The sequence below is a fragment of the Engystomops pustulosus genome, chromosome 1 (genome assembly GCF_040894005.1).
Source record: "Engystomops pustulosus chromosome 1, aEngPut4.maternal, whole genome shotgun sequence".
Taxonomy (NCBI): domain Eukaryota; kingdom Metazoa; phylum Chordata; class Amphibia; order Anura; family Leptodactylidae; genus Engystomops; species Engystomops pustulosus.
Genome location: NC_092411.1, coordinates 110,893,266 through 110,906,790, shown reverse-complemented (window position 1 = coordinate 110,906,790; position 13,525 = coordinate 110,893,266). Strand labels below are relative to the sequence as shown.

Below are 13,525 nucleotides of genomic sequence, written 5' to 3'. Positions count from 1 at the left end.
ATGAATTGAAAAGTAAGGCTTTCGTTATACTTTTGACTACTGGATAAAAATTAAGATTTCCCCCATTGATGACAAATTTCAGTAGTAGTCTCAACATTTCCATCTCTATTTTTCTACATTTAAACAATTAACTGATTTTTTATGTTTATTTTCAGAAAAGATCTTTAACTATTTCTTAAAGAGGTTTGCTCATGAAAGAAAATTTGCAAACTTAAATCCCCTAGTGATGTTTACAAACTAAAGATAGTTTTAAACCCCTTACTTTACAATTTTCCTCATTTTTAATGCTGTTTTAGCTCCTATCACTCCCTAGGCTGGTCAGCGTAAAATTCCAGAGCGTGGGAGGGGACTCTTTAACCAGAAACTTTATGATCCCTCTAGTGCTGTGACATACTGGGGCAGATGTATTATCGTCTCTGCACCTAAAAAATGCCGGGATCTTTCGTTTTTTTCCGTAGAATTGTCACAGATCATTTACAATGAGTTTGCGCAATCCATGTAAGATTTTGGTGCACATTTCATTTCTGTCGGCATTTTTATGGCGCACAACTGATTATTACCACCTATCCATTATTTACTTACAGCCGTGCGCCACATTAAAACATCGGGCTGTGCTTTCCGGTGACTGATCTGCTTACGCCAGAATTAGTAAATCCCCCCCACTATGTGCTGACAATGTCTTTAGATTATCAGCGTCCAAGTTTATATACACTTTTATTTAGCTTCTGAACATTCACTAGTATCTAACACACAGAAAGAGAGATTGGACAGAGCAAAGATGAGAGATGATAAGATCCACAATGACAACGACATTCTCAGCTCTTCTATCTCAGCCATAACATACACTGTCAGTTCTGTTGTGCCTCCCTCCCCTGGAGACCTTATCTGTCTGTAGCTTGTAGGGTTAGTCTCCTCACACTGTTGCTTGCCAGCAGGAAGGGTGTTCGTGTATGTTTGTGAGCTCATCTTGGAATGCAATAGGAGGAGCCGATGCAGAGAGGAGCACCCTGCATTTTCAAGCAGGAGAACAATCTGTCCTACCCATCCTTAGATTTCTGATTTACGGTCGGTTCCCGGGGCAATCGAAGTTGTATACACCAGGACTGATAGAGACAGGTTGGAATTATATTTGTTAACTTATGTATTTTTGTTGATAACAGTGAATTAGAGAATGTGTTATTTAAATATATTTAAATATACTGTGTATATTGAAGAATCTTGTCTTCATGGGAATACCCCTTTAAATCTGTTGAGTACCAATTGTTGTAGGAGCATGTTTCATGACTTGCAGTTCTGATTGTAAAGAATTCCAACTGTAAGCTGTGATACTGTGTTGTCTTTGGAACCTAGGAAAAAGAATAAACCTAACTTATTATTCATTTCTTACTTGTAGGTTTTGTGCAATGTCTCTTTAAATATCTTAAGTGAACTTTGCTTAATGCTGTTATTAGCAGCACTAAAGTAGAATGACATTGAAATGTTGATTGTATAAGCAACTTACCAACATAGCCGGTTCAGGCATTTATGGCCATGTGGCTCATCAGAAAAGAATGGAAATTGCAAGCAGCATTCCTGTTAATTGATAAATAAGTTAAGAAAATGTACAGAAATGCAGTATGCAGTAAAGAAATACATACTAAGCAGTGAAGGTAATATACGTATGAGGTAATATATTTCGTGATTTCAGGATGATGAGATACTGCTCAGAAATATATGTAGTAATACTAACATTTCTAATTATAGATATTGCTCACTAACCGCCTTCCCAATTTTTTAATCATTTACCCAAAGTTGACTTGGACAGTGTTTGAGAGGCACTGGACAGTGCTCATTATTCCTGGTACATCTTGAAATATCTTTTAACTGCCATGGGTATCACCTTGGCCAATCACAGACATGGCTAGTAGCTATGGTTGTTAATTTGCCAGGTTGGGTGCTGAACAAACATGTCTGGGTTCCGCAGCGGGGGTGCATGCAAACCCCGAACTGAAACGTGAAGTTTGGGTCCGCTCATCTCTAGTTAAGACATATTTAGGTATTCCTATCTTAGCTGGGTCAGCTCTTGATAAGTTTCCTATTATGTCTATAGAGTTATTTAAAAATATTGTCTACTGCACAAATCTGAAAGAAATCATTTTTGAGGAGGAATACCTAACATTCTGAAGTGAGGTTTATTTACCGAATTTCTGCAATTGCAAGTGGTTGCAAAAGTTTTCATAGCCCTTGAACTTTTTCTAATTTTCAAAATTAAAGCCATAAAACCTGGTAGAAACAGACTTCAGACTGGGGCAAAGGTTCCCTTTTCAGTATGACGACAACCCTAAACATACAGCCAAAGTAGTAATGGCTGTATGTTAAATCAAAGCACAGTCATGTGTCAAATGACCCATTTACAGTCTAAACCTAAATACCATTGAGAATCGGTGGCTTGATAAGAAAATTGCCATTCGCAAACCTTCTTCAATAAAATTGCGCTACAGCTATTTTGCAGAGAAGAATGGACAGAAATCCCAGCCTCTTGATGTAGAGACATACCCCACACAGCATTGTAGCTGTCATTGAAGCTAAATGTGGTCATACTGGTCATATTGGGGGACAAAATACATGTGAACATCACGCTTTTCAGTTTTTTAAGTAGCAACAAGTTGCAAAAGTATGTATCATTTTCTTTATACTTGATCATTTGTGTACATAAAATACCCAGTAATACATGTAATTTTGTGACTTTAAACATTTAAAAATAAGGAAAATGTCTAGGGGGGTGAAAACCTTTTTAACAAACTGTAAATCTTTTACTACATTCCCATCAGAGTAGACATACAGCATCCTTGTTATTGTGTTGAGTTACAATTATTGGCCTCAGCTGTGATAATAAATGTCAGGTGCTTTGTGTATATTCACTGTTCATTTCCACCAATCAAAGCTACTGCTCACTCTACTCTATTTGTGTATTTTGCCTCTTAAAAAGTTTACACGCAGTATTTTCCTTCAAGGGGTATTCCATATTTTTATTGGTCACTTATCCTCCCTTTGCACCCATAAGCTGCTTGTAGAGACTACAATGTGCAGTCAAGCACTGTAGACTCTCATTGCTTACCAAACACAGCACAGTACTTTGTATTTGAATAAAAAACTTATCGAAATGACAGAACAGGACTTGTAATTTGGCTCATTTGATGAAGTGTGTGATCTGCTTTCTAATGATCATATGTAGATACGGTGTATAAAGACAAAGATTCTGCTGTTAATAATGGACTTTATATTGAGGGAAATCTGAGTTTTTTTGGGGCTTTTCACTGCTAAAATGTCTAACAGGGCCATTTTTACCGCTTCATTAATCTGGTGTAATCTGCTAATTCTACGCAGGGCAAAGGCACATTTATGACTTGCAACAGTGACTGTGATAATCTTCTTATATTTGATATCAAATTATGTTAATGATCCTGGGGGGCTTTGGTGGGTGTTTCCAGAGCCCCTCAGTGATGTTTTTGCACTCACTGTTACAATGAGCAGAGCACGTGTCCCCTCTACCTGTTAGATTACACAGGCAAAGGGAGGAGTGAGAGAGCACAGGGAGGGTGAGACATGCTCTGCTCATTGTAACAACCTGTGATTCTGCAGTACTGAGGGGCTCTATATACACACAAGAGCCCCAAAGGTTCATTAGCATAATTTTAAAAATAGATTTTAGAAGAAAGGATGGACAACAAATATAAAAAGATTACCACAGTTACTGTGCCTGGATCTAAGAGTAAGCATCCCTGGTTTATCATGATGAATTTTGATGGTAGATTTCCTTTAAAGCCCAGATTGTGGATTCCATTAGGAAGGTATATGCCCCCCCACCCCCCATACAATTCTGCCAGTGATTGGTTCTGCTCTAGTTATTACTGTTAATAATAAGTAATGACCTTCTATATCAGTATGTTTATCTTGGCATTTAACTTGCTTCTCTGCTTTGTCTTTAGTCTCATTGCAAATCAGCGCTTATTTGCCTCAATCAACGAAGACGATGTGAAGATTTATACTGGACTCAAAAACCTGTGAGTATTGATTTTATTCTCTAAACATTGGTGTAGAATATACATGGAGCTGGCGAGTCTGTAGAGGAGAGAAAGAGCCTTTGTGCTGCGGCTTCCTGCTGAACCTTGGGACTTTCATTTGTCAAGATGGAAATTTTGGAGAAAAAACACAGTTTTATTTGTGGATCTTTTTAATGAAAGCTTACTATAGTCTACATGGGATTAAGATGTATATACATTTATAAACTACTAAATACAGTATATTTAAACTTATACAGCATATACTTACACAGTATTTACACATCCATACATTTATACACACATAGTATACACAAATCAAATTTGCACACATACTGTATAATACATACACATTATATACATACATTTAGTATATATACATCATATACTTAGACATTCAGTATGCACTCACCATATATGCACATCAGGGTGCTGAATCCAGAGGGGCGTGGAGGGGCGTGAAGGATGGGGGCGCAGCCAGCCAGAGGTGGGTGCAGCTGACAGGGGAATGAGCTGCTGCTGGGATTCCTGTCCCTGTTCCTGCTTAGTATCTATTGCTATAGATATAAAATCGCAATTTTCTAGTGAAGAATCAACAATAAGTGGAATACAATTGTGAAGTGGAACAAAATTTATTGGATATTTTAAACTTTTGTAAAAATTAATAAACTGAAAAGTGGGATGTGCAATATTATTTGGCCCTTTTACTTTGAGGAAACTTACTCCAGAAGTTCAGTGAGGATCTCTGAATGATCCAATTTTGTCCTAAATGACTGATGATGATAAATGTAATCAAGTCTCCATATAAATACACCTGCTCCGTGATAGTCTCAGGGTTCGGTTTAAAGCGCAGAGAGCATCATGAAGACCAAGGAACACACAAGGAAGGTCCATGATACTCTTGTGGAGGAGTTCAAAGCCGGATTTGGATACAAAAAGATTTCACAAACTCAAGGAGCACTGTGCAAGCAATCATATTGAAATGGAAGGTATATCAGACAACTGCAAATCTACCAAGACCGTCCCTCTAAACTTTCATCTCAAACACGGAGGAGACTGAACAGAGATGCAGCCTAGAGGCTTAGGATCACTCTGGATGAACTGCTGAGATCTACAGTTGAGGTGGGAGAGTCTATCCATAGGACAACAATCAGTTGTGCGCTGCACAAATCTGGCCTTCATGGAAGATTCCTCAAAGATATCCATAAAAAGTCTTGTTTAAAGTTTCCCACAAGCCGCATGAGAGACACATCAAACATGTGGAAGAAGGTGCTCTGGTCATATGAAACCAAAATCTAACTTTTTGGCCCAATGGCATATGTTTGGTGGAACAGCAACACAAATCATCAACATGAACACATCATCCCCACTGTCATACATGGTGATGGTAGAATCATGGTTTGGGCTTTATTTTCTTCAGCAGTGACAGGGCAGATGGCTAAAATTGATGGGAAGATGGATGGAGCCAAATACAGGACCATTCTGGAAGAAAACCTGTTGGAGTCTGCAAAAGACCAGAGTCTGGGACAGAGATTTATCTTCCAACAAGACAATGATCCCAAATATAAAGCAAAATCTACAATAGCATGGTTCACAAATTAACGTATCCAGGTGCTAGAATGGCCAAGTCAAAGTCCAGACCTGAATTCCATCGAAAATCTGTGGAAAGAGATGAAAAATGCTGTTCACAAACGCTCTCCATCCAACCTCACTGAGGTCAAGCAGTTTTCCAAGGAAGAATGGCTCTCGATGTGCAAAACTGATAGAGACATACCCCATGCGACTTACAGCTGTAATTGCAGGAAAAGGTAGCGCTACAAAGTATTAACTTAAGGGGGCCAAATAATATTGCATGCCCCACTTTTATTTTTAACAAAATTACAAATTACAAAATATATCCAAAAAATTTTATTCCACTTCACAATTGTGTCCCAGTTGTTGATTACTCACCAATTTTATATCTTTATGTTTGAAGACTGAAATGTGGCAAAAGGTAGAAAAGTTCAAGGGGGCAGAATCACAAGGCACTATACATTCATATAAATATACATACATATAAAGGTACTTTATACCACTTTATACCAGACGGAGCGTCTTTTATTCATACTATACAGGCCACAGTGTGTTTGCCAAAGGCTCAGGGGGCGAAACATCCCGCAGACACTGTTTGTCAATAAAAATCCTCAATCGCATTATAACCAAGAGTTTGCAAAGCTTTTTTGTCTTCTAAGTATTCCAGGGTAGGAACCCTAGCTTGCTGCACACTTTATCTACTAAATGTGCCAACCATTTACATAATCATCACTCTTAACTGTGGTATTTGTAGACCTCTGAATTGAGTGCTTTATTTCAGAACTGTGGTGGACTCGGGACTGAAGTTTGTGTCTCGCCAGGCATTCCGTAAGAACCTGAAACTCACTTACATGTAAGTAATGGATTATAAATATAGAAATGCAGACATAAAGTACTATATGTAACATTATCCCTTATAAAGAAAGATATATGCATTTTATAGCACCTTAAATAATGACAGCCCTAATGAAAACCTTAAAAGGCAAATCAGCAGAGTGAGAATACAGTGGGCATGGGTATTGTTACATCAACACCCATAGGCCCCTCTGCTACATTTAAAGTCAACTATATTCTAAAAGGTATGATACATGGATAGAGGGCTACATAAAGACTTTATATAATTTGGGCCTAATTAGAACATCCAAATTTTACAAAAAGCAATAGCAATAGGAGCATTTTTCTGGCTTTTTTGGTCTATTTCTTGGTGTCATACAACTACATATTATATTATAATTCTGTGCATTATTATATTGTATTCTGTATAATATTATAATATACAGAATTCTGCATATATAGAGAGGGTAAAGAAAATATATTATTACTAGGTATATTATTCATACTAATGTTATTTTTAATTCTCTGAACTAAAAAACTAGAAACTAAAGTTTTTTTTTTTTCTATCTTCTTTTAGAGACCTCTCCAGAAATAAGCTGACTACTCTGAGCAGAAAATCATTTCGCCACCTCTCCTTGTCTCACCTGTAAGATCATCATTACATTAGAAAGCTATTGTTATATCTTATATATCTCCATAATTTGTATTCCATCTATGTGTCAATGACTTTTTTATTTTAAAAATGTCTGTGTTATAAAGAACTAGAACAGGTTAATGCATTATAAGACAAACTTAGAGCAAAAAGTGTCTTACTATAAGTGCCTGTGTCTCATAGTACAAAGGTCAGGAGGATTCAGCACTGTCAGACCCTAATGACCGCTGTGATGGAGCTCAGGTGAAGCACTGATAAAGCATTTCACCCAATTCCCATGAGAGCAGTAAAAGGGCCTTACCTGACATCATCGGGTCACGGGTCATGCATCTCAAGTCACAGGAGCAGAAGCTGAAACTTTGATTCCATGGGACACATACATGGAAACTTTGAGCAGGTGGCTGTAGGGCTGCATTCAAAAGAGAGGGTGGGGTATGCTGTGGGTATTTTACAGTGGGGGGAAAGAGCTGATGGGGCCAGGGGGGGGGGGGTTATTACTTTTAAGTGGTTGTGAGCTGATGATATATATGGATGTGTGTGTGGTCAAACGGAGGGGTTGCGGAGTTGAGGGTTTGAAGGGGTGTGGAGGGATGTTCAGTGTAGCAGAGCTTTTACCGTCTGAATGTGGCAGAACTGTCTCTTTGTGAATGCAACAGAGCTGTTCCTGTGTCCATGTTGCAGAACCATTTCCGTGGTAGCTATTGCAGAGATGTTTGGTCTCTTAATCTCAAGTGTGTCCTAGAATAAGGTGGGTATTGTATTGGGTACAATAGGAGCAACATTGGTTTGCCCAAAGCATATCATAAAAAAATTTGATTCAATTTGGTGACAGAAATTCAGCATATTCATACTGAATTAAATACTGTATATACTCGTGTATAAGCCAAGTTTTTCAGCACAAAAAATGTGCTGAAGAACCTCACCTTGGATTATACACAAGTGTATAAAAACAATAAACTTACATACTCAACTTCCGATTCTCCCTGCAGCTCCTCTTCCCTCGTAGCAGAGCGGGCAGAGACGTGACCATGCACATACTATGACTTCAGCAGCTGCAACCTCATAGTGTGTGTCATTGGACAGAGCGCATGGATGCGCCTCTGTCTGGTCTTTTAGGTGTAAAGAGAAGAAAGAAGAGGAGCTGCGGGGAGCATCGGAAGGTAAGTATTTAAGTTTATTGTTTTACACACCAGGGGACTGCAGGAGATTTCATTAATAGGGGGGCTGCAGAGCATTTCATGAATAACGGTACTGCAGGGAATTTTTATGAATAGTGGGGCTGCAGGACATTTTGTGAATAAGGGAGCTGCAGAACATTTCATTGGGGGGACTGCAGAGCATTTTATTATGTGGACTGCAGGGCATTTCATTACTACTGGCTGCTGCAGGGCATTTCATTACAGGGGGTGCATGGAGCATTTCTTTATTGGGGAAGGGCTGCACAGGGCATTTTATTACTGCTTGGCATTACATTACAAAGGGAAGCAATGACCAATGCATTTCCCACCCAATGCTTATACTCAAGTCAATAAGTTTTCCCAGTTATTTGTAGTAAAACTCAGGTTGGCTTATACACAAGCCTCATTTATCAACATTGTCTAATGGTAATAAACATGTGGAAATCATCTTCCATTCTGCCTTCTAAACACACTCACAGCATGCCACATTCCCTGTGAAGCTTCATTTTAGGATGGGCTGAAAGTGTCCACAGAGCAGCTGATGTTACTCCTGCACAGCCAAAATCTGCACATTTGGACTCTTCAATATCATTGTGCAATAATCTATTGCTTTAACCTAATGCAGTGGGTATTGTATTTCCCATAAAACACTAAGCTGAAAGATATGTCAATATCCACGCTGGATTAGATTTCCTTAACTTCCCGAACTGTTGGTACAAATTAGGACATATTGTTACAGAATTTATATTTTTCTTTTGTCCTGTAACAACTTATTGTGCTGTGCCAGAATTTCACAGTGCTTCACTGCAACTTGTTAACCCAGTGAGTGATGCAAATGCCTCTACAGTAAGTGACGACTTTGTTATGGATAAAGTAGTTGTTATGTACAGAATAGGACCAATGGTATAAATATTTTCTAATTTCTGAAAGAAATATAATATGATCTTCAAGTTTGTTTTCTTATATTCAAGTGTGAGTACTTGAAATTAGGCAAATGCAATGTATAGGGGAATGGGACGGTATCCCTTAAAGGCAGCTTTACTTATTAGAAGGCCACGCATAATCTCTTTTATTTATTGTTCTTTTACTTTCTAAGTGCTAATTATTTCACTTCATTTAACATTTGCTACCATTGTCGCAGTGTCTAGAAGGAGTAGAGGATGGAAACCTACTGGGTCTTAAGGGAACACATACTGTACAGTATAACAATTACTGTAGATCATTTAGGGATCACAGCACAGCCAATCGTCATAGTTAAAAGGGTTGTTCCCTTTTCAGACATTTAAAGGGGTTGTCCACTTTAAGCACATTACAGCAAATAATTAATATTGTTTGTGTAATGAAACGTTCTAGAATTTTCCAATATACTTTCTGTATCATTTCCTCACTGTTTTTTTAGTTCTCTGTCTTTGTATCGAAAGATTCTTTGTTTACTTCCTGTAGATAAACACTGTTCCTGTGTCATGTGATGTCACACAGGTGTATGGCTCGTTAGCATCACACAGCTTTAATTACACTGTGTGTTATAACGAACTGTGCAACTGTGTAAAATCACATGACCAAGACTGATGTTTATATACAGGAAGTAAACGATGAATCGTCCTGTTGCATGACAGCAAGCAGAGATCTTGGAAACTGTGAGAAATTGATACAGAAAGTGTATTGGAAAATTGTATAACTTTCGATGACACAAACTGGAATGCTGGATTGTGCTTAAAGTGGACAAAAACAAGTGTGTTAGTTTTTGTTTATAAATTATGGTGGGGTACATACAAAATTGCAACTACAATTTACAGTTGTTTTTTGGGGGGTATAAAAAAATCTATATTTGTATCTGCTGTTTCATTACTTCTTACTTTTTAGATTTTTAACTACCTTTAGTAAAAAGCAAATAATACATGTGATTCTCTTCCTATTAATAAATCTATATACTATTAATTATGATGAACCGTGCCAATGTGCCTTAAACATTCGGTATAAAGCAATTTTTGCTAGAAATTTTATAACATTTAACTGTTGTTTCCATTGTGTACTATCTGTTATGGATTCCTGTCATCAGTGTTGAATACAAAGCATGTAACAATAAAATATCCGCAACCTCCTCCCTTTTGTTATATTTTACAATTGTCATAAATGGTCTGTGGTTGTGTTGTAGCCTTGAGTTATTTGTCATAATCAATGATACGGCTGGATTACATTATGTGAAGGAATGTTAATATGAATCACTTGGGAATGATAAACTGTTTTTAAGGGTCCTTTTAAACATCTCTGAAATTGTACAGCCAGGCAAGATGGTTAACTAATCTTTAAAGTACTACAAAGTAGATTAAATGGAGAGCAAGTTGCGAGGTCATCACAACATGAGAAATGAAGAGTTACCCAAATATAGATTACACATTACTTATCAGGAGTCCCCCGTGTTAACCATTCTAGTGAATGAAGCTACTCAATAAGCACGCTCAATGTTCCTACCCTCGTTACCTCCTTTTACTGATTGATAATCTTTTCATTATTTTACCTTTAACAACCTTGTCATAAATTTTCTTCCTGTCTTTTAAAGTGATTGTCCACTGCATGGGCGTACCTAAGTAAAACAACGGGCAAAACATGAAAAATCCCTACATACAAATGTCCCCACAGCCCCCAATAATATATATGTCAGCCCCCAGTAATGTCCTCATATAGCCCCCAGTATTGTCCCCAGTAATGTCCTCCACAGCCCACAGTAATGTCCTCCACAGCCCCCAGTAATATCCTCCTCAGCCCCCAGTAATGTCCTCACACAGCCCCCAATAATGTTCTCTGCAGTCCCCATAATATCCCCCACAACCATTAGTGATATCTCCCTCAGCCCCCAGTAATGTCCTCCTCAGCCCCCAGTAATGTCCTCCACAGCCCCAAGTAATATCCTCCTCAGCCCCCCAGTAATGTCCTCACACAGCCCCCAATAATGTTCTCTGCAGTCCCCATAATAACCCCCACAGCCATTAGTGATATCTCCCTCAGCCCCCAGTAATGTCCCCCACAGCCCAAATAATATCCTCCTCGGCCCCCAATAATGTCCTCCATAGCCCCAAGTAATATCCCCCTCAGACGCCAGAAATGTCCCCACATCCCCAGTAATGTCCACATAGTCCCTATTAACATTCCCAACAGCCCCCAGTTATATCTTCTTCAGCCCCCAGCAATGTATGTTAAAGGTTTGCTCGTTTTATGGTTTTAAAGGTTGCAAACTAAAATCATCATTCCATTATTTCTTCATTCATATAATTTGTAACCTCATCCTTGCTTCAGTTTTTACACAATGCTGGCTGTAAGATCTGTATAACCAGAATGCTACTGCCCCAAGTAGCGCTCATTCATACAACCTCATGATGATATCATTTATGCTGTGGTGGTCTTCCTTCTTTCACACATGTATTCCATCCTCCGTTCACTTACATAATGCCTAGTGTAAAAGCCCTGTGCGATCTGTCCTCTTCCATGTTGATAACTTTGATGCTCTACTAGCTTCTAAATTTTGACCCGCCACGTATAACCTCCTGCTGCAGTGAATAACACAGAAAGAAGGGAGAGTTAGAGCCTAGTATGCTGATTAGTACTATGTTTGACTTATGTCTGACTTATGTTAGACTCAGCAGGGCAGCCAGATATGTAAAGGAGTTACACAGAGGCTACAGCAGCAAAATAGTGGGATATTTTAATGGCAGCTTTACCCCAAATAATATACAATAGTTATATTGAATATATATATATATATATATATATATATATATATATATATATATAGATGTTTGAAAAAAGATGGCCATCAAGTTCAACCAAGGGAGGGATGAAATTGGACGAGGAAGGGATATAATTCATTTTATAACATAACTATCAATTTTATTTGGATGGAAAAAGGCATCTAGACCCTTTTTGAAACTTTCTGCTGTCCCTACCGTGACCAGCTACAGGGGAAGCCTAAAATCCTGACGAAGGGTAAAATCTTGCTGTACAACATTGTAATATGGAAATGCGTACTTTGCATATACCTCATACTTCATTGTAAGAAAGAGATGACATATTATACTGTAAATTTAAGCAGAATTTTTTTTTCAAGCTAGACTCATAAAACTGTTTGTTCTTCTAGGATTCTAGGTAACAATCCATTCCAGTGTTCGTGCGATCTGATGTGGATCAAAGTATTTCCAGAGACGAGTTTTGTAGACAAACACAACATATTTTGCATCAATGAATATAAGAGGCTACCTGTAAACAATATGCAGATCCCCAACTGTGGTAAGATGTAATAATTGATTTCATATTTTCCTACTGGTCTAGTGCAGGCACTGACCATTCATATGAATAAGGTTAGCAGAAATTCAAAACTAAAAGAAGAAAAGGAGGAGGCCTTATTTTTATGTTTGTTATGGGGTTTAGAATCTCCATGCATGACCCTGGATAGAATCTCTTTTGAATGTCTATATTAAAACTGTATACAGGCGGTCCCCTACTTAAGGACACCCGACTTACAGACAACCCATAGTTACAGACAGACCCCTATGACCTCTGGTGAAGCTTTCTGAATGCTTTACAATAGTCCCAGATTGCAATGATCAGATGTAAGGTGTCTGTAATGCAGCGTTATTGATAATCCTTGGTCCAATTACAGCAAAATATGTTAAAATTCCAATTGTCATTGGGGCCAAATTTTTTTTGTCTGGATCTACAACTATAAAATATACAGTTTCAACTTGCATACAAATTCAACTTAAGAACAAACCTCCGGACCCTATCTTGTACGTAACCTGGGGACTGCCTGTAGTTGAATATGAGATATAAGACCGTACATGCCCAATCCTTGGAGAAACATGATCACCCAACACAATATTGATTTGCTAAATGGTGGTTAGAAAAATATTCTCTAGTGCATATTATTTTTAATTGTTCTGTGAATTTTTATGCATAAGATATATTGAAAATGCTATTGCTACAGAGATAGTGTAATGTGTGTTACATTGTAAAGCCGAAAGTGGAGATTCTTATTGAATAAGGATAATTGTTTGCTGTCATTTATAGTGTTACAGTGCAGCACAGTGTGACTTCGTATCAGCAATACTTAAAGAGTAACCGTCATTTCAGATGATTTTTGATATTGTGTGTGGGGGGCGGAGTGTTGTGAACATTTTTCTATTAAACTTCATTAAGAAAAAATATGGAGTAAGATATAGTGAGGTACACCAATAAAGACAAAGCATGAGACACAA

General features: G+C 38.0%; 1 protein-coding gene across 4 annotated transcripts in view; it reads left to right on the top strand.

The window, feature by feature from the left end:
• NTRK2 (neurotrophic receptor tyrosine kinase 2) overlaps positions 1-13,525 on the top strand; it is a 145,324-nt gene that overhangs the window by 6,752 nt on the left and 125,047 nt on the right. For all 4 annotated transcript variants that reach the window (XM_072150869.1, XM_072150868.1, XM_072150870.1 and 1 more), the window contains exons 3-6: positions 3,969-4,043; positions 6,394-6,465; positions 7,024-7,092; positions 12,409-12,557. In XM_072150869.1, the coding sequence (XP_072006970.1) occupies positions 3,969-4,043; positions 6,394-6,465; positions 7,024-7,092; positions 12,409-12,557 (365 nt within the window). The remainder of the gene's footprint in view (positions 1-3,968; positions 4,044-6,393; positions 6,466-7,023; positions 7,093-12,408; positions 12,558-13,525) is intronic.